At 34.2% G+C, this 22327-nt stretch overlaps 2 protein-coding genes across 3 annotated transcripts; both read left to right on the plus strand.

The window, feature by feature from the left end:
- The first annotated feature begins 1018 nt into the window (after window positions 1-1018).
- Window positions 1019-5936, plus strand: LOC111399723 (DNA repair protein RAD51 homolog 4). Of its 2 annotated transcripts, none has more exons than XR_002703783.1 (10): window positions 1019-1241; window positions 1760-1839; window positions 1911-2026; window positions 2130-2211; window positions 2377-2511; window positions 2958-3068; window positions 3184-3277; window positions 4165-4235; window positions 5015-5164; window positions 5687-5936. XR_002703783.1 is itself a non-coding variant. In XM_023027190.1 (10 exons), exons 1-10 carry the CDS (start codon window positions 1154-1156, stop codon window positions 5720-5722), a joined length of 951 nt encoding a protein of 316 aa, XP_022882958.1. In that variant the 5' UTR covers window positions 1024-1153; the 3' UTR covers window positions 5723-5936. The 2 variants fall into 2 exon arrangements, 1 of the variants encoding a protein (XP_022882958.1); XM_023027190.1 differs by having other exon boundaries at window positions 1024-1241; window positions 3184-3265.
- Window positions 5937-7939: 2003 nt separating this feature from the next.
- LOC111399732 (60S ribosomal protein L35-like) lies at window positions 7940-9772 on the plus strand. The gene is made up of 3 exons (XM_023027205.1): window positions 7940-8086; window positions 8182-8474; window positions 9494-9772. The coding sequence occupies exons 1-3, from the start codon at window positions 8083-8085 to the stop codon at window positions 9566-9568; spliced, it is 372 nt and encodes a 123-aa protein (XP_022882973.1). The 5' UTR covers window positions 7940-8082; the 3' UTR covers window positions 9569-9772.
- Window positions 9773-22327: the final 12555 nt, after the last annotated feature.

Below are 22327 nucleotides of genomic sequence, written 5' to 3' on the forward strand. Positions count from 1 at the left end.
AGACCATTATTAAATATTGTTTTGTTGAAAAAATCGGATGTTTGTGAAAATTTCGTAATGACACAAGTGTCGTTATTGAACATAAAAATGACACTTTCAATAACGACACTTGTGCTGTTACGTGTATAAATATGAGTATAAGTAGTCACTGTCCATTCTTTCCCTGAAAAATAATAACTAAAATTTATTTATATTGTAATATGTACATGACACGTACAAAAATTGATAGATATGTTTATTAACTTAATGGACACATATAAGTGTGATAACTTATATTTTCACCATCTCAATAATATAAAAATTATGTCGTTTCAACCATTCTTTGTAACTAGTCAATATTTTTGTGTTATATACGTTAGTGAGTACATTATTAGAGTCATTTAGTTGAAAAAATTAAACTACAGTAGATAACGATTGTAGTGTCGTTTTACTTTACATATAACGGTTGGAGTAATGTTCTATATTTCAGATAGCAATTATAGTGTTATTACATCCAATAGTTACAAATAACACAAAAAGCGTACTATATACGCAAACAATACCAACTAAATATTATTTAATACTATATTTAAAAATAAAAATACAACATAGATGAGATTTCTAAAATCATCTTTTCTCTTTCTTTCTATGTAAATGTATGTTAACTAAACTCTTGTTCAAATGTGATTGAAAAGAAGAAAATAGGTGAATGTAATTTTGAGAACTAAAAATTGAAAAAAATGAACAGGGGAAGATGTTATTTTCAAAAGAAAAAAAATTAGGGTTCTAAGGTGCATTGAAGGAAAATGACAAGATGAAATGAGAAAAATTGAAGGACATTAAATTAACAACTAAATTTTTTTTTTTTTTTTTTTTTTTTTTTTTTATTTTCAAAAGAAAAAAAATTAGGGTTCTAAGGTGCATTGAAGGAAAATGACAAGATGAAATGAGAAAAATTGAAGGACATTAAATTAACAACTAAATTTTTTTTTTTTTTTTTTTTTTATCATTTTACCAACTATTTCACATTTTTTTATTTTTTTTTTATTATTGATCAAAGCTATTTCATCGAATACATTGTTTAATTGGCCAAATGGCCAAATTCCCCTAAATAGTATTGCCCCAGCTCGAGCCTCTGTAGAGTAAGGGAGAGCAGACGTACTCGTAAGAGCTGATGGCGCCATTGAAATCTCTGGAGCGGGAATACCCACTAATCGACTCTATTTTCCAGAACTTCTGTGCTTCTCATGGAATATTTACAGGTTCCTCTGACTTTCTTTTCAACATTTGATTTTTTTTCCTAGCATGTTTGGTAAATCCACTCTTACTTTACAGTTGGACTAGCAATTTCGGTTGGGTTGAGCTTTAAATCGTGGTTCAATTGTCAATTAGACATTATTGCCTGCTTTATTCTCTTTTGTTGCCTGAAAGCCAGACGTGGGTGCTGTTGTTGAAAATTTCTTGTTCGAATTACTCATAAACAATTTAGTTTGAAGAGTACTAAATATATTATATGATATTTGTTATGTTTCCATAAGCTACTGCAAATGCTGTTAAATTATGAAATAACTAGTATTACTGCATTATAAGGAACTTAATCTTTCCAATGTGGAGGGTATTTTGAAGTTTTGACATTTAAGGAATCAAATTCTGAATTTAATACCTTATATCTTGTCAAGTATCTCATGATTATGATGTTCGAATGGTTGAAGATTTTCAAATATTATCAACATTTTTGCTGCCCACTTTCTGATCACTCCCCTTTATCATTCTCGTGCAGTTGAAGATTTTCTCATACATGATCTATACCTGTTAGCGGCTTTGGCAGAACAAAACAATAACTCAGGGAAGCTGAAGCAGGTTAGATATAATTGAATAGAACTTTTCTGCATACGAGGATTGTTATCTTTACACCCTTTTGTATATAACAGGGTATCACCCAGGTTTTCTCTATCATTGATAATCAGTGTCGACCATGGTTGAATGGATTGGAATTGTTAAATGATGTTGAACAGAACAAGCATGTTCTATCTACAGGATGTGAAAGGTATGCTGTGTGTAACCAAAACAATGTATCCACCGCTGGCGTGAAAATATAATATTATAAAATGTGCTACCAGCTATAGACTAAATATATATTTTCGGGCAAGGATTGATGCTTTTCTTCAAGGTGGACTACGTGAGGGACATCTAACGGAGCTGGTTGGACCATCGTCCTCTGGTAAAACACAAGTATGGATCCCTGATTTATGAAAGTTCTCCAACTGAACCTAGTTAGTGAGTATCGTCTTCGTGAATTCAGATGATCTGTGTTTGAATGAGTTGTCAAATCATGCGTAGTGGGTCCTTTAACCCACTAACATTCCATTCTCATTCTTAAAATGTTTTAATGTGTAGGTTTGCCTACAAGCTGCTTCAAATGTTGCAAGAAAATATTCAGGCAGAGTGATGTACTTTGTCTCTGGTAACTCTTTTTCATCAAAACGAATTGTGGAGTTTGTCCGTCAAATGTCAGATCCTGCTAATAATCAGGTCAAAATTAGAATTCCAGAATTAAGTTTCTCTAGTCCACCTCTTCCCTTTGGTCCTCTCCCTCTCAAATCATGTAATTAGGAAAAACGTATGTTCTGTGAGGTCATGTTTGGACGCCTGTTTCATTGCTCTTAGTCAATTTTTGTGCAAGTTTCCTGCTCTACGCTTGATGATGGGACGTAATTTGTTAATTCTTACTGTTACATATACTTGTATGCATCCCTGTATATATCATTAAAAAAAAGGTGAGAATGGCCCTATCACATCAAATCACTTTTTACATTATGAAATTTTTGGTGCAACAAACATATCTAATTGACTGAATATTGTGTCTGTTCTAGGGTAGAAACATATTCCAGAGCTTTCCTACATGTTTTTCGATTAGCATACTAGACATAATTTTCTATCACTGAATTTTTCTTCAATTCCATTTATGCATTTTGTAGGCAAACAGTACTCTTCAACAGGTCATGAAGTGTATAATATGCCACTCTATATTCGATATCTTCAGACTGCTGGATGTGCTTCATCAATTAAAACATAGTTTGAGATCTCAGGTTTGTTTGATACAATATAGTCCTAGCTTTGATCATTTCTTTAGTCTCCATATTTCCTGTTCGGCGAGCATCTGCAGTTGGCTTCTATGGTTACTTCAGAAAATATTTCCTGCAGATGGACTGTCAGGTTAGGATGCTCATTATTGATTCAATATCGTCACTTGTAAGCCCAGTTCTTGGAGGCAGTGGAGCACATGGTATACATTCTTGTAAGCAAATGAAAATATTCTGATATAACCTGGAGAATTTGTCTAACTCTATGCATATGGATCAAAAGGTGCAATGCATTACCATGCAGTAAGAATAAAAGTAACATAGATTTATCTGTAGCAACGTCAGTCCTCAACTATTGCCGGAGTAATAAGTCGATGGTCAATATTTAATTATAGTTGCACAATCAGTCCCCAATAATGGAAAGCGGCCCAATCTCTGTTATTTCTTCATGTGACTCTCACAAGAAAAAGTCTCATGATTTTTTTTTTGTCACTGACCAAGTTGGAAAACAAAATCTAGTTTCATAAAGTTTAAGATGTGAGGTTCACATGACGATTTAATGGAGATTTTGACATTCTCTTCTCTGAGGACAGATTATGCAATGGAAGATTTATGGCCAACTTATCCTTTTCAGAGGTTGGTGAGCACCTTGCTACTCAGGCAATAGGTTGGGGAGACCAATAAAAAAAATTCTATATATTTTTGTAAAGCATAGCAACACTGTAACTGCTCTTAGAGGGGTTAGGAAAACTAGCAGTTGAATCCTTATTGATGATTGCTTGTAGAAATGGTCTTTCAATTTCATTCTTTGACTGCATATGATAGCTTAAGTTGCGAATAAACTATTCATATAGACTGCTAAAGTCTGTTTAATCTGTTTTGACTAGCAATAAATAAGATTTATGTTGGTAAAACAAGATAGTTTGCCTTCAGCTTAGACAGTTCATGGAAGATAAGTAAAACTGAACAGATGCACAGATGCTTCTCAGTGCTCGTTATTATTCTGTCTATCGCATAGGCTTTAGACTTATACATGTCTGAAATATGCTTTACATCTGTGATAAGTACAAACTAAGAGGATTTTACTTGGTCAAATATACAGGACACGCTTTAATGGCTACTGCCGGATTCTTATTGAAGGAGTTAGCACATGAGAATAATCTTGCCGTTGTGGTAAGTTTGCATGCTAGAAATTGAAATTTTTCTTCTTGCGTGGCATCTTGTGCTCGCTTTATTCTCTAGTTTTGGTTGCCTTCCTTCTAACCAAAGCTTTGTCTAACAAAAAGTGTTTACATTAAATCATCGAGTAGCTGACACTGAATTATATTGATTTTAATTATCCACAGGCCAGTCAAATTAAGAAAAAAACTGTTGTATTTTTATATTAGAAGAATTGCTCAAGTTTTAGAATGTTAGTTACCTTCTACCGTATTAGGCCAATCAACTTAATGACATCCTGTAATATGTTTCCACCAAGTTGTTGAAGCGGTGGTAAGAAATCCGTCTTTAATTGTTAACATCTACATTATCATTGACTTAGTTTTAATGAATCATAGTATCTCCTTGAATTACCCTCCACCAGCTCTCATTCTAAATTTCTAATTGTAATGGCAAAATTGGGTCATATGACTATATATTTATTTTCTTTGTTTTGCCTCAAAACTCATTGTCAATTTGTTCAGAAAGGAATTATAAGCTGAAATTTGCATAATTTCTTTTGTATTAATTCTCATTTCCTCAAACCGCCGCAAATCTAATCCTGTGACTTTGCTCTTCATTAATGGTTGCAAAAACTTCTTGTGTTTTGTGTCTCCATATAGGCTATCAAAAGAATCTTATAGTTTCTCTCATTTTCTTTTTCCAGATATTAGGAAATGATCAATCTAATTTCTTCTTATTGAAATAACTATCTAATTTGTTCCTTCAAATAACATAAGCAATTGGTGCTTTAGGTGACCAATCATATGGTGGCTGGTGAGGGTGGTGTTTCCAAGCCAGCACTTGGGGAAAGTTGGAAGAACATTCCACATGTGAGGCTTTTGTTATCCCAAGATCATGTAACCAATATTAGCAGCATGTCGATACTTAAACACCCGTATCTGGTATGTTTCTTTGCATGCATGGCTGTTTGGTTAAGCTTAAAATGTTTACTTATAAGTGAATAAGTAATTTTAAAATAAATAATCATTTTATTTGCCAAAAGTTGGAAACAAAAAGGTACCTTTTTCGCAGTAAAGTGAGAGTCGCCTTCAAAACAGTAACTTTTTTATTCAAGGAAAAAAGTAATATAACCAAAATATTTCCAAACGGAAAGTTACTTAAAAGTAACTTCTACCTTTTTTCAAGCAAAGCAAAGCATGTCTATATTGTTGTTTTGTACCATACACAGATGAACCATGCATAGGCTGTTCATGAATTGTAAGTTCATGATTCTGCTGCAGCTTCAACATCCACAACACGTTCTTTACCCCTTGCTGATTTTTTATCTGGCTCTTTGGCTTCATTATTGCCTCTGTGATCACATCCCACCCATGTTGCCCGGATGCTAAATTCATATAGTGATTTCTGTGTCATCAGTATGCCTAACACTACTGCATTTGAGTTGTTTTGTCTTCTATCTGCAGGCCACAGGGAAGGCCACTGAGTTTGTGATAAGGTGACTTGTCAGATTAATTACAAGCAAATGCATTCTAAAAGAGGACTCTTTTTGGTACAGGGAAAGCTGATTACTAATAACTCTGGTAATACTCAGGGCATTACTTAAGATTATTGAAGGCGTTACTTGAGATTCTTCAAACTAGTAGGAACATGACTTGTACTCTGGAATTTAAAAACCGTTAATACTTATTTTAGTTAATTGTGAATTTTTGTTTACTGTTTCCCTGTCTGTCATCTTTTTGTTAACTTCGAGGAAGTCAGAGAGATGCTCTTCGTTTATGGTTCAATATTACGGTGTCCTAGGCGTAGAGGAACCACAAAAACTTGGTGTTTGGACACGAGTCTTATTGGGACGGACCCATCCCAACATACACCACACCACCCCAACCCAGTTTGTAAAAAATTTCCAAAAGTCAAAATTCTTTTATGGAGATTACACCCCGCCCTAGAAACCACCTTCACACTTGAATTATTTATTTATTTATTTATTTATTTATTATTATTTTTTTTTTTCAAAAATTGAACTTTTTTCTTGAGATCACACCCATCCCTGGAATCAAACCCCTCCCCAACCCACGCCACTTCAACATGTTAAAATTTCCAAAAATGAAAAATCTTTTATGGAGATGAGACCCCTCTTCGGAACCACCTCCACACAACCCCACAGAATCATCTCAGATTTGTGACTGATTGTGTGCATGTGACCAATTTTTGGTGATCGAACTTGTGTTATATGTGATTAACTGTGATGAAATTTGTCTTTAGTATGACTCTTTGCGATTGATAGATATATTAAGGCGATAATGTTATAAAATTTGTTTTCACGGTCACAAATCACAATTTTTATCGATCACAAATTATTAAATTAATTTGTCATACATTATTTCTCAATTACAAATCACAAATTTTATAGATCACAATTTATTTATTGATCATAAATTATCAAATTAATCGATCTTGATTTATTTCTTGCTCACAAATCAAATATTTTACGAGTCACAACTTATTTTACAGTCCTATATTATCAAATTAATTGATCACAATTATTTCTCAATTACAATTTGTTAAATTAATTGTTTACAACTTAATAGATTGTGAGATACAATTTTTTTTTTAAAGGTTATATATTATTTATTAGTTACAAATTATATGTTTATTGGTCACAATCAATTAAATAATTGATTAGAAACACTCTTCTTGCCTCCCACTACCACCATTGCAACCACATCAACATCGTCACCACCACCACCTACAAACACCACCAAGCCCCACCACAAAATCATGCATAACCAATGCAAAGCAAATTTATAATTAGAGTAGCAATAACGTTGTTAGCAATGCTACAAACACAAAATTCAGCATAAATGGTCGGTAGCTACAAACACAAACCCCAACAAAAATGGTTAAGTTTTGAAACTGAACAAGGCAGTGGTCCTCCTGTAGGGGCGCTTCGATGGCCACAAAGCCACCATCGTGAAGAACTTTGATGGCTGCACCTGTTACCACCCTTACAGCCATTGCTAGGTCACGCATGAAAGCATTTGTCAACCAAGAAATCTAAAGATAGCGATAGCAGCAGTGCCCCCAAAATCAAAGTACATACACAATAGAATAAAACTGGAAGAAAAATAAAGTACATCGTCGCAACTGCACAGTGACGATGACTTCATCGTTTCGCGTGGCTCTGCCAGTGAGGCATCGCACGGCAAGCACAACGCGCGATAGCTATTGCAGCATTGCCGTACATAGCTGCACTGCCATCGCCTGATGTACCCAACACTATTGTTGTGGCTTCTGGCAACGCTATTGCTATTATCGTGTCATCGTCCTTCGTGCACTGGCAATGCTCTCTTCATGGTGGCTTTCAATGGAAAATGAGAAGAGAGATGGGAAAGGATGGGGAGAGAGAGAAGAGAAAAGAAAATGATTTAGATTTAGGATTAAGGTTTGAGTGGTGGGGGTGATTATGTAAATTAATTTATTTTTGTGATATTAAAAAATTAAATTATCATCTGATTTTTGTATAAAAAACTTTTAAACATGAAGTTTGAATTGTATAGTTTATATGTAGGGTTTGGGCTAATTTTCCCATTTTGTCAGTTGCCCATGTTACTTTGCTTTATGTCAAATGGGGCAATCTTCAGTTGGGTTGGGCTTTACTGCCTTAAATTCAGATCAAAATCGCCCTAAAAGGACTTCGCTTGGGCTATCCAAATCCCTATTCGATAAATATGGGCCCGAAGTGGGAAGTTTAGACTAGGGTTTTTCATAACCCTATATCATATTCTCTATCACTTCTACCCTTTCATTCTATCCGCCTCCTGCAACTCCTGGAGAGAAGTCGTTGTAGGGAAAAGACGAAATGGGTACGATGGAAAGCTTAAGAATAATCTTTATTTTTCATTTACGTAGAACCCACAATTAATTTCGTATTAATTAACGTTGTTGTGCTAATTTGTAGCTCGGATCAAGGTGCATGAGTTGAGGCAGAAGAACAAGGCGGAGCTTTTGGCGCAGCTGAAGGATCTGAAGGCAGAGCTGGCGTTGCTTAGGGTCGCCAAGGCGACTGCTGGGGCTGCCAACAAGCTGTCAAAGATCAAGGTGGTTAGGCTTTCCATAGCCCAGGTGCTGACTGTAATTTCCCAGAAACAGAAGGCCGCTCTCAGGGAAGTATACAAGAACAAGAAGTATTTGCCTCTTGATCTCCGTCCCAAGAAGACTCGTGCCATTCGCAGGCGCCTGACTAAGCACCAGGTATTTAGTTATTTACATCCATTTGTTATTATTATTATTTTTCTTTTGGGGGTTTTTTGGTTGTTCTTATTATGTTTAAGAGTTTATCATTAGCTTAGCTGGTAGTGTGTATTTTGCCTTTTAAATCACGTGTCAAGAGGATATAAACAATTGAAAATTCCTGAATTTAACATTTTTTTCGTAAATATTAGTCTGCCTAACTTTGCAGTTTTCTGTCGAGCTCTTCGATTGAGCGTATCTATCAGTAGAAGTTGTGCACTTTATCGGCCCCCTTATTTTTTGCAGTATACGAGTCTTCATCATCAATAATCTTGGTACAGAATACAGTGTATAAGTGATTTGTTAACCAACAACTATTTTCTCTGCAAATTGCCATAATGTATTTGCATTGATCTTCCCTTCTTTCTAGTATGTAATATTGGATGTAGATACTGCGTTTGATTGTAAGAATGTCCATGAATCTCTGGCTATCACTTGGTTGGACGAAAGCCAATTATTCTGAGGGTAGACAATCAGTTAGAGCAGCAAATGCTGTAGCAAAACTTATTGCAAAAGAGGGGAATTTAGCCACATCAAAATTACCTGTTTGATATCCAAAAGCTGCTCAGCTAAAGTCGGATAAATAGGAAACTTTTAGGTGAGCCAGAAAAATTTGGGTAGAGTAGTTATAAATCCTGTAGACCATCCCCATGGGGTTAAATAGATAGAAACTCAATGAGTTTGGCAAAATTGTTTCAAAAATGAACAAAGATGATTCTTACCTCGTTCCCACTATCCTTCCTTGTACAAATTAACATTGCTGCCATTTCAATGGTATGAAGGTGTCTTTCTCAGTATCAAGGGTATTGTATTCTGACCTGTGATAATATTTTTCATGAAGTACAAGAAAATATTTTTCTTCATTGTATTGCCTTGTTTTGATTTAAATTTGACAATGAGTTCTATGTCTTTGAATATTTCAAGTCTGTTGCCTGTTGCATCAATTGACATCCGTAACTTCTACTTTCCTTTTTCTGTAGGCATCTTTGAAGTCTGAAAGGGAGAAGAAGAAAGAGATGTACTTCCCAATGAGGAAGTATGCAATTAAAGTTTAAGTTGATCAACGGTGGAAGTTATTTCAGTACCATCCCTGCTTAATCTCAAAGGATAATTACATTTTGTTTGGTAAGTTGTTAGCTGAAAATTGTTATGATTTTGAGGACTTTGAGTTTTTGAGTGTCATTATATGTTATTATCTTATGACTAGAGACGAAAGATTTTGATTGAAGTTATGCATTTTACTTCTATTTGGCTTGGTTTGATTTGGTTTCTCACATCCCATGCACTTTTCATGCTTTATAAGTACTGATGGTTACTACTGATGCACTGAATAGCAAGAATGCTATGATGTGCAACGTATTTTTATGGTCTAATCATTCGCCTAGGATGGCAGTCATGTCGGTGGAATTGGACGAAGTGACCTAGATTTGGATCAAATTCATATACATTGATTCAATCGATAATATGGTGACCCTATTGATATTAGGATCCAATATAATTAAACTTTGGAGGGGTCAAGCCTCGTCAGCTAGAATCATTTTTGAGCGATGATTTATTGTCAACGAGCAGTTTTGACAGTTTTGTCGTCTGCTATGGTTGCTTGGAGTTACTGTGACTGGTTTACTAGATTGACAAATGGTCATTTGATCAAGGTGATCAAGCATTGAATTGGCAGATAGTACTGAAATAAAATCAGCAGTACGTTGGTGGATTGAACAATTTAAATTTTAGCGTTTGTTAAGTTTTAAAATAATAAGAGTACTTGCACACAAAGTGAGCAAGCATTTACTTTAAAGAAGCAAGTTTTTGCAATAAAATTTCCAGAAAATGGAATATTATCTCTTTTGAAGGATCGGCCAAGCATGGTCTGTTTTGCTTATTTGGACCGTTGTGACAATCTTGTAGGATTTTTAAGAAATTCTTAAATTTCTTTCTAAATTACAAGGTTGATTACTTTTTAATTTCCTACTATGCCTAAATGATGAAATGAATTATTACAGAAGTGAAATAGACAATTTTCAGGAAAAATCTCTTTCCCATTCAACGTAGAAGTGGGTTCTCTCTAGCTGACATTACCAAAGAATACATTGTGATTAGGAGTGTAAATTTAATTAATGCTCACACAATTTTATTGTACATTACTGCTTGCCCATTTATCTATTCAATTGTTTACCCATTCATCATCTGTTTGTTCTCCATCACCCTCAGCTAGGAATGTTTCCACGCATTCATCATCCGTTTGTTCTCCATCACCCTCAGCTAACGGAATGTTTCCACGTGGCGAACAAAAATCCGACATGGCACATCACTTGTCTGATCTTTTCTCATTTATCCACCCACCAAACCCCCAAAATTTGAAAATCGTAGTATATTGCAAATTTTTAATATATTCAGGAGTAAAATTAGAATCCAGCATATTCTACTATCAATCAGTTAAAATTTTGAGCAATGCCATGTACTCCCATTAAAGTTGCAATCTTAGTCCAGGTGACATTCATTTAGTGGGTGTTAGTGAGTCATTTTTATGTAAAAATGCATTTTGAAATAGTAAATTGATCAAAAATGTGTGATTGAAAAATAAAAATAAAAAGTTTTTGATTTACATATAATATTATTTTAATGAAAAATACGTGATTGAAAAGAAGAGAGAGAAAAATATATTTTTAAAAAAATGGGTATCAAATGGGGCCTTAATTTCACTTTTTATTTAGCATATTATCTAGTGCCATCTAGATTAGATTGCAACCTCATGGTATTACCCTAGAATTTTAAATTTGAATGGCGTCTTCGTGGGCGAATTTGTGGGTGTTGCTGGGGCTAGGACTCGGCAAAAGCTCCCCACCACCTTACGGGCCTTTCCTTCGCCGTCTCTGTAAGCCCTTTCATTTATCTTTCCCTATATCTTGTTTAAAAATTCTCAATTTTTCAGCAAAATTGATGGAGTTGGACATTGTTAGTAGATAATTCGACGAAATGGTTTTGTGAGATTCCAAATGGAAATTGTGATGCACCACATCGAATTTCTACCCACCACGTGACTCATTTCGTTAGTTGATGGTGATAGAAATCAAACAAGGCTTTTTTTTTTTCCTCTTTTTTTAATGACCGTGTAGCCCTGAAGAGACTCAAAATGATGACCATTAGAGAGCAAATCCAAAACCTGACCATTGAGTACCTCTTTGGGTTGAAATCAGACAAGTGCTGAATATGTAAGCAATTGGATAGATGGATGAGCAATAGTTTCTCCTTTATTATTCGATAAGCAAGTAGTCATGTAAAAAAAAAAAAAAGTTGGGTAAATATCGATTAAATTTACTTGTGATTAGGGCTATTTAGACATGGGTAATACATTACCACAATAAATTTTACTTATTGCACACCATTATAATCATACCATAATAAAAACATGTTTACAATAAATACACCACAACAAATTTACAATTATAGTCCTAATTCAATAAACACTAAAAATGAAAATAAAAATAAAAATAAAAATACAGTATTATTTCTAATTTTTTCTACCTATTCTTCCCGTTCGTCAGATTCCAAAGAACAGCCTCAAAATTCCTGAACAAATACTTTCCAGGCAACCAACTGCAAATTAAAAATACGTCCGATAGTAATGAATCCAGTAGAACACCCACGTAACAAGACTCCAGCTTGATACAACAAATCCACCAACCAAGTAATCCAAGATCCAACTAACCGTAACTTAAGTTTTACGGACTGGAACAACAGTAAAAGTTGGATTTCCTTTTATGGTTCAGTTTTGACTTTTGATGTATATTCGAACCACTGAGTTTCTAGTAGTGGAAAGAAAGAGAAAATTTAGTTGATAGGGGTGAATGAGAGGTTTTATCTTTTGATAAGTGGACTTGAAAGATGTTAAATGTCCAAAGTTATCAAGTATTCCACATGTTATGATATGTACTTGAAGAATAATGTTATTTGAATGGGCTCAATGATAGACCATTTTTTGACAGATTCACTTTACCCTTTTTGATTGGCAGTTTTTTGTTTTGACATTTTTTTTTTTAAACTCTCAATAGGTGATTGCCTTGTGTATCCGTAAGTGAATTTTGTTGGAAAAAATTGAGTGAGCTGCTCACTTTTGGCACAATTTTCGATGGGACCCGTTGGTCCAATATGGAATATCAAAGTTGATATATGTTCTCCTCCGCGAGAACATCGATTTCACGTATTTATTTGCCAAAAATAAAGTTCGGGTGAATGAGAAATTGAAACTCAAAGTTGGTCATTGGAAATTGATTTTGTGGGAAAAAATGCATTTATCCCACATAGGAAAACCAAGGAAACTTAAACAACTTTATATATGATTATGCTTTGGAGATGTGTAATCATGTGTAGCATTGAGGCTCTCTCCACGTGCGCGCACGGGGGGTGCAAATCACGAACCGAAATAACTTTCGGACCTTGAACTTAGGTGCGGGTGCGACCTGCGCACACGAATGTCATACCGAACAACGCAAAAATGGCTCCATCGGTGAGCCCACGTTTTGCCAATTTTTTTTTGCTTTCTCCAATGACCTTTGAGTTTCTAAACTGAAAAAACTCCAATGGACTCCCAATAGTCACAGTGTTAATGGAAAGTAACTCCAATGGTCACAATATTAATGGGCAGTATGCCTATAAAAAGTCTCATTCTCCAGCAATCTAACACACTCGAAAATCTCACCTACATTCCTGCATACACAGTTTCTTCTTTTTTACATTCCTTGTCTAGTAAGGTCTTATTCTTGTGGTGATATTGTTCGGATACTAGATTAGTTCACCGGAGTAGGACCGCGGTGCTCGAATTCTGCTTATTACCGTTGTATCCTGGGAGACGCCGCTCGAACTATGCACACACATGCCTCGATTTATAATCTACTGCAGTTTGTGTTTTCTTTCTACAGATTATTTTTGCATTACTATTTAATTCATGCAGTTTATAGTTCCATAGTGTGCAGTTTCCAGATTCATCGTTTACAGTTTTAGCCTACAGTTAACTTATATTTTTGATTTTGTGTTGCTAAACTTTTTTTTCAACCGTTGAAAAATTCTGAAACGGAATTTTTCTTGATAAATTGAAATTGTTTGCCTTGTGGTTATTAATTTCAATAGTCGGCTATTGCAATTGAATAAAACTTAAACAATTGATTTCATCCACTAGCGACTTGTTTTCCTACAAGCTTAAGTCAGCTTCTGAATTCGGAAAACAAGAGTTGGTTTTTGGTTTAACTGAATTTTGGTTTCTTGGAACTAATATTTGGTTTGTTTTCAGAAATGGCAACCGAATCGAACAACATGGATGTAACCCAAAATGTTCCCGCTGGAAATCAGGCTGTGGGTTCTAATGTTGCTCAAGGGCCAAGCTCCGTTGTGGCTTAGACTGTGGCTAGAATGCCAAGTCATGTTGTGAGCCAAACTGACCAAACTGTAACTGTTCCGTTTAATCATGGAGAAAAAACCAGATATCTTGAATTTCAAAAAGTGGCAGCAGAAAATGCTTTTTTACTTGACCACCTTGAATCTAGCGAGATTCTTGACTGAAACTGCTCCAAAACTTAATGAGGGCGAGGGAGATGTGCAAGCATTGAGTGCCCTTGATGCTTGGAAGCATTCGGACTTTCTGTGCCATGGTAGACTAGGACACGTTAACTATGATACTTTACGAAGACTAGTTAACTCTAACTACATACTTAAGTTCAATAACGATTCCAAACATAAGTGTGAAACTTGTGTTGAAACAAAATTGACAAGGTCATCGTTTAAATCAATTGAACGGAACACATAACCACTAGATTTAGTTCACAGTGACGTGTGTGATCTAAAACTTGTACAAACAAGAGGTGGCAACAAGTATTTTATTACTTTTATCGACAATAGCACAAAATACTGCTATGTATATCTACTTAAAAGTAAGGATGAAGCTATAGAGAAATTTATTCTCTATAAGAATGAAGCTGAGAATCAACTTAATAAGAAAATTAAGGTGCTGGGAAGTGATCGAGGTGGTGAGTATGAAGCATCATTTGCTGAATTCCGTGCACAACACGGAATCATATATGAAGCCACCGTCCCTTATTCACTGCAACAAAATGGTGTTGCTGAACAGAAAAATTGTACCTTAAAAGAGATGATGAATGCAATGTTCGTAAGTTCTGGGTTACCTCAGAACATGTGGGGAGAAGCTGTGTTATCAGCAAATTACCTTTTAAATAAGGTACCCCGAAAGAAATCGGAAAAGACCCCTTATAAGTTATGGAAAGGAAGAATGTCTACCTATAAACACTTGCGAGTATGGGGGTGTCTTGTTAAAGTGGCTGTTCCACCACCAAAGAAGGTAAGGATAGGCCCGAAAATTATAAACTGTGTCTTCATTGGCTATGCACATAATAGCAGTGCATATTGCTTTCTTGTGTATGATTCAAAAATTTCAGACATACACAAAAGCATGATAATAGAATTAAAGAATGCTACATTCTTTGGAGAAGTATTTCCATACAGATCTAAAGAGGAAGCAAGCTCCTCTAAACGAACATATGAGACAATGACTGAAAATAGTCAGAACGAAGAATTAGAAGAGGAGACTGGGGTTAGACGTAGCAAACGGGAAAGGACAAAAAAATCTTATGGTCCTGATTTTTCTGACCTATATGTTAGAAGTGAACCTCAAAGTTATCAAGAAGCAGTGAATTCCTGAGAAGGATTTCAATGAAAAGAAGCCATTGAAAGTGAAATAGATTCCATACTGCAAAATCATACATTGAAGTTAGTGGATCTTCTTTTAGGAAATAAACCACTAGGTTACAAATGGATTTTCAAAAGGAAAATAAAAGCGGATGGAACTATCGAGAACTATAAGGCCAGATTAGTAATTAAAGGCTACAAACAAAGGGAATGCTTAACATCTATTAGGATGATACTTGCGTCGCTTTGCGAAATCTTGAAGTACATCGACTGGATGTTAAAACTACCTTTCTAAATGGAGATTTAGAAGAAGAAATTCACATGGAACAACCGAAGGGGTTTTCATCACCAGGACAGGAAAAGAAAGTCCGTAAACTGGTAAAGTCACTATATGACTTGAAACAAGCACCAAAACAATGGCATGAAAAATTTGACAATGTCATGATTGAGAGTGGATTTAAAATCAATGAATGTGACAAATGTGTTTATGTCAAAGACACTAAAGATGGATATGTTGTCTTATGTGTTTACGTTGACGCATGCTTATTGTTGGTAGTGACAATAAAATGATTGAATCCACTAAAAATATGTTAAACTCGAGATTTGACATGAAAAATATGGGTTTAGCTGATGTTATACGTAGAGTGAAAATCTCAAGAATATCAAATGGGCTTGTTCTAAGTCAATCACATTATGTGGACAAAATTTTAGGAAAATTTCATAAAGATGATACTGGCTTGGCTAGAACACCAATAAATACGAGTCAACATCTCTCAAGTAGAATACTCGAGAGTTATCGGAAGTCTAATGTACTTAATGAGTGGTACTAGACCAGATATAGCCTACACAGTCAGTAAACTGAGTAGATACACGAGTAATCCAAGAGCTAATCATTGGAAAGGAATTGTAAGAGTACTAAAGTACTTAAGATATACTCGTGACTATGGACTACATTATACCAGATATCTAGCAGTCATTGAAGGACACAGTGATGCTAATTGGATATCTAATATAAAAGACTCAAAATCGACCAGTGGATATGTGTTCAAATTGGGTGGTGTTGTCATATCGTGGAAATCCTCTAAGCAAACGGTTATAGCCAGATCTACGATGGAATTTGAGTTTATAGCTCTAGATAAATGTGGTGAAGAGACTGAATGGTTGCATAACTTCTTAGAGGATGCTCCAAGATTGTCATAACCTGTGCCAACAATTTGCATATATTGTGACAGTCAATCGGCAATAGGAAGGGCACAGAGTAACATATATAATGTAAGTCTAGACATATACGTCGTAGACACAATACCATAAGACAACTACTCTCAACTAGAGTTATCACTATTAACTATATAAGATTAAAAGATAACATTGTGGATCCGCTAACCAAAGGGTTAAATAGAGAGTTAGTTATGAAATCATCGAAAGGAATGAGACTTAAGCCCTTGAAAGATTAAGTCATTACAAAGGAAAACCCAACCTAATTGACTGGAGATCCCAAGATCTAGGTTCAATAGGAAAACTTAACTGTAAAGACTTGATAAAATCACTGTGAGGGTATTACCTCCTGTCCATTCCTATGATGTAACAGTGATACCCATAAGGTTGAAGGTTAAGCAATAGGCCTTTAATGATTCTTATGCGTCGTAAATCGAGCCAAGTAATATGGGTTACTTGTAATAAGAAATCACCTATGTGAGAGAGAAGTGGGGCCGCTTCTAAGAGAATTGGGTGGGGCTCAATTCTTAAGAACTCTCATAGAATCAGGCATATGTTCATGGCCAAAACGAATATAACAATGAGAATTGGATTGTGTTAGGAAGAATCATGTGTGAAGTATATCATCGTTTATACAAACGGCAGAACAGTTCAAGGACATCCCGTTTACTAGTCAGCCAGTAAAATAAATATGCTTTCACAAGGGAAGGTTCAAAGGGTAACACCTACCTATCCTATGCAGGATTCAACCGCTGAACTTTATCACCTAGTCTTGTGTCTCACGTTTCGTGTCTCTCCCAATTTTCATTCATGTGGGGGATTGTTGGAAAAAATTGAGTGAGCGGCTCACTTTTGGCACTATTTTCGATGGAACCCGTTGGTCCAATGTGGAATATCAAAGTTGATATGTGTTTTCCTCCGCGAGAACATCGATTTCATGTATTTATTTGCCAAAAATGAAACTCGGGTGAATGAGAAATTGAAGCACAAAGTTGGTCATTGAAAGTTGATTTTGTGAGAAAAAATGCATTTATCCCACATAGGAAAACCAAGGATACTTAAACCACTTTATATATGGCTATGCTTTGGAGATGTGTAATCATGTGTAGCATAGAGACTCTCTCCACGTGCGCGCGCAGGGAGTGCAAATCACGAACGGAAATGGCCTTCGGACCTTGAACTTGGGTGCGGGCATGACCTGCGCACACGAATGTCGGACCGAACAAGGCAAAAATGGCCCCATCGGTGAGCCCACATTTTGCCAATTTTTTTTTGCTTTCTCCAATGACTTTTGAGTTTCTAAACTGAAAAAACTCCAATGGACTCCCAATGGTCACGATGTTAATGGAAAGTAACTCCAATGGACTCCCAATGGTCACAATATTAATGGGCAGTATGCCTATAAAAAGGCTCATTCTCCAACAATCTAACACACTCGAAAATCTCACCTACATTGTTGCATACACAGTTTCTTCTTTTCTGCATTCCTTGTCTAGTAAGGTCTTATTCTTGTGGTGATATTGTTCGAATACTAGATCAGTTCGTCGAAGTAGGACCGCGGTGCTCGGATTCTGCTTATTACCGTTGTATCCTAGGAAACAGCCGCTCGAACTGAACCTCCAGCACCTATGGTGAGGGGGCGAAATTGTCTTAAGGAAACTGTGCATACACAGACCTCGATTTGAAATCTGCTGCAATTTGTGTTTTCTTTCTACAGATTATTTTCGCATTACTATTTAATTCATGCAGTTTGTAGTTCCATAGTGTACAGCTTCCAGATTCATTGTTTATAGTTTTAGCTTGTAGTTAACTTATATTTCTGATTTTGTGTTGCTAAACATTTTTTTTTAGCCGTTGAAAAATTCTGAAACGGAGTTTTTCTTGATAAATTGAAATCGTTTGCCTTGTGGTTATTAATTTCAATAATCGACTATTACAATTGAATAAAACTTAAACAATTGGTTTCATCCACTAGCGACTTATTTTCCTACAAATTTGTTCCTGTAGCAGAACTGGTACTTGAATATATGTTGCAGGCTCAGAGGTGGAACATTCCAACCTATTTCTTGAACAAGAAAGCAGTTCTCTCACTTTCTCTTTGATTTTTCTCACTACATTATTGTCCGAAATTGGCATAAGATTTGGCGGTTTTCTAGAAGAAATGTTATGGCTTCTTAAAAACACTCTAAACGATGCCTTTGCGCTACCGTGGCACCGTCGCAGAGAACAGGAAAACGGAGACAATGTTGCCTCAGAGAAATGGAAAATAGGGACAATTTAATTGTGGTGTGTATAAAAAAGGTTTATGCCCAAAGATATGTTTAAATGTGTGGTTAATCAAGTAATTTTACTTAAGGGCCATTTAAGTAAATAAAAATGTTAATTAAAATAGTGGTCTAATTAGTAAAATATGTGGTGGTGATTACCCTTTAGATGTAGAGGCTCTATTAAAGGGCAAAACTAAGCATTCTCTCTCTCCCACTTCCTTTTTTCCTCCTAATCAATATACAATTGAGATGAAATTTGAGAGGTTGCAAAATATTTCATATCCTTTCATTTTCTTTATTTTTATTTTTTTTATAGAGGATGATATATTTATCATTTCACGAGCCTTTATTGAAAAAATGAAAGTTGTATTTCGCAAAGAAAATGTCATCTAGGGGGTATTCACAATAGAGGCAAAAGTCGGGAGGTTTTGCGCCAATTACCCAAATTTGAGTTCCAGATAGAATTTATTTAAGATGAAATTTAAACTTAGTGATCTATTTGATTAAACATAATTATCACGTAGTTTTAAAAATCATTTTTTTACGAAGATGCTCTAATATATAAACAATTCAAATTCTTTAATATACAAGTAGTGTCGAGCTCGAGCAGGAGCAACATGAGTTACTTACATATCGGCAGTTTTGGACGTTTATTCTTGAAAATTGAGAAAATGTAGCAATTGGATTTCTTTTTGGAATTTTATGGAGTGATTATATTCTTTTTTTCCGGCACCAACCATGTTGTGTACACTTTGTCGTGCATGTGCACGTGTTTCACAACATGTCACTGTATTTGACCGAACTTCTGCTTTTACTTTTTTTAAAAATTTTATTTAAAATTTATTTTAACGAACATAATTCTTCATTTGACAAAGAAATATTTGCACTTATATTTCAACTTTCTATTTATCTAACGTTTGACTTTTGAGTCATTAATAGTAAGTCTACATTAGGTTCATCGAACTAAGTCATATAGGGATTTTGATACAAAATTATAAGATATAATAGTAAATAGATACTATTAGGTGAATTAATGTAGATAGCATTATTTAGTTTTTCATTCGAAAGATAATATTTGCACTATCGATCATATAGCATGGTACAGTGGTTGGAGGTTGGATTTGACTGCCGCCCATTATAATTTAATTTTAAGAGCCTGTTTGGTATATATCAATGTAAAAATGAGAATGAAAAATATAGTTGTTATGGACCCTACACAAGAGATATAAATTTAAATTTGGTGGCTTGATGTGATGAATAACGGTCATATTTTTCATTTTAATGAAGAAAAAATGGAAAACAAATGGGGGCTAAAAAATTTAGAGCTTGTTTGGGAATGATTTTGAGAATTGATTTTTTGATCGTTAGAAGAAAAGTAGAGTTCACTTGTGAGAGAAGAAGTCAAATATAACGGTTGAAATAGTGATATAACAGTTAAAAAATCAATTTTTTGGAGCAAAAAATCATTCCCAAACAAGCTCTTATATGATTTAATATGGTGAGGTAAATATAACCTTGCTATTTTTTAGTATTTTTAATTCTTCATCTCTTAAACTTTGTAGGACTTATGTCGAAAATTTTCTGCCCGACTAACTTTCAAAAATTTAATTTAATTTAATTTTATTGAAAGTTGGGTATTCTTCTTTTAATTTAAAAAATCAAATCAAATAATAAAAAATAAATTTCAAGAAATTTTCTCCTGTATCCTAAAATCTTACACACAAGAATTTGAGCTTTAACAACATTTCTGGTTTAAACATTCATAACAATTATTTGTTCATCTTGTCATGTCTCGACATTTTTTTTTTAAGCATTGATATTATTATATTAAATCAATTTGTTAAAGATCGTTGACGAAAGAAATGGGTGAAACACAATCGAGCGTTGAAAGTTATTATCGACGATCAACGTCCGTAATATTGGGGTTTTTTTATTAATATTTAATTAAATAATATTCAAAAAATCGTACGGATTAGAATTAGAAGGATTAGCATTAGTAAGAAGTGATTAAACGTATTTTTCTTTAAAATTTCCTTCCACTTGTCCCTTAAATTAGTAAAAATAAAACAAATATAATAAAAATTAGTATTAAACTCTCGATGTAAATTTAAGCACAGAAGAGCTTTCTTTTATTTTTGTTTAAACAAGTGGCCCCCACATTGGTGTGCTTTCTTTACTTTTGTTTAAGAACATCATGATGGTTCATGCCCCTCAGTTGTCTTCGCCACTATTTGCCCAATTCAAATATGCAATAATCAATTTGTGGAGTAAAATTTTAGTAGATTTTGTTAAAAAAATAAAAATAAAAAAATGAAATGGTGGTTGAAAAATTAATAAAAATTATGAATCTCATAAAATATATAGTTAAAATTAAAATTTAATCGATTAAAAAGTTAAATTAAATTTTATCAAACAAGTACTTAACTCTTATATGGGCCCAATTTTTTCATCAAAATACATTTTTTAACACTGATTTGATCTCATTTTAACTATGCTTTTTTCAATAAAATTATATTATACATACATCCAAAAATATCCTTATTTTTTAAACATATTCTACGTCATAACACTATTAAAAAATGCATTTTTTTGGAAAGAATGGAACTCAAACAAGCCCTCGAAATGTTTATTGCAAAATTTACTCAGTAAAAAACAACAATATTTAGGTCAAAGTCAACAAAAGAAAATTATTGGAGATGGAATGATAGGTGGAAATTCGCACACATGACGAGGTTCAGCAGGACGTAAAGAGGTAACGAGTAGACGAAGAATATTTTAGAAATTTTAAAAGTATTGGTTTATTTATACAATCGAGGCTAGTTTTTTAGAATGAACCAGCAAGACAGACATATTTTTTAAATAAATTTTATATTTTCATTGACAAATTATAAGGGATAAAATATTAATGGTAAGTAGTGCATGAATTGATAAGAAGGAACCAACAGACCTAAATTTAAGGACAATAATAAAATAAAGGCTCTTTAATTAACTAATACAATGTGTCAATGGTATAATAAATATTTACAACATCAAAGCACAACAATCCAATTAATTACTCAATGAAATAGGGTTGAATATTCTAAGGTTGGTTTAGATTGTCCTGTTTAGCCCTTATTATTTAATCTCTATTATTTTGAAAATACATTTTTCTCTATTCTTTTCAGTAACATATAAAATAATATTACTCGTAAACTCCAAAATTTTCCTTATTTTTTTAGCACACATTCTATATCGCGCTTAATGAATGAAGTCATGAACTTCTTAATATTGCATTCAAAGGGGAAAAAAAGATGAGGAATAAAGTAACCCTTTCTTTCGAACAACTGGGTATATTTCGTAGACATTAGCTCATCTCATACTGGTTTTGAAGTATATATTCGTTATTATGAATAAATGATAATAATTACCACATACTTTTCAATTGTAGAATAATTGAAACAATATATTGGCCAATCGAAAAACGAGAGATTCAACATTAGTGCTTTCTCTCGCAAACTCAACTTTTTTTTCTTAAAACAAACGCTTACAGATGAAGTCATGAACTTCTTAATATTTTATTTAAAGGGGAAAAAAGATGAGGAATAAAGTAACCATTTCTTACGAAGAGCTACGAGCTCTATTTCATAGATATTAGCCCAT

Source organism: Olea europaea, chromosome 1 (genome assembly GCF_002742605.1).
Source record: "Olea europaea var. sylvestris chromosome 1, O_europaea_v1, whole genome shotgun sequence".
Taxonomy (NCBI): Eukaryota; Viridiplantae; Streptophyta; class Magnoliopsida; order Lamiales; family Oleaceae; genus Olea; species Olea europaea.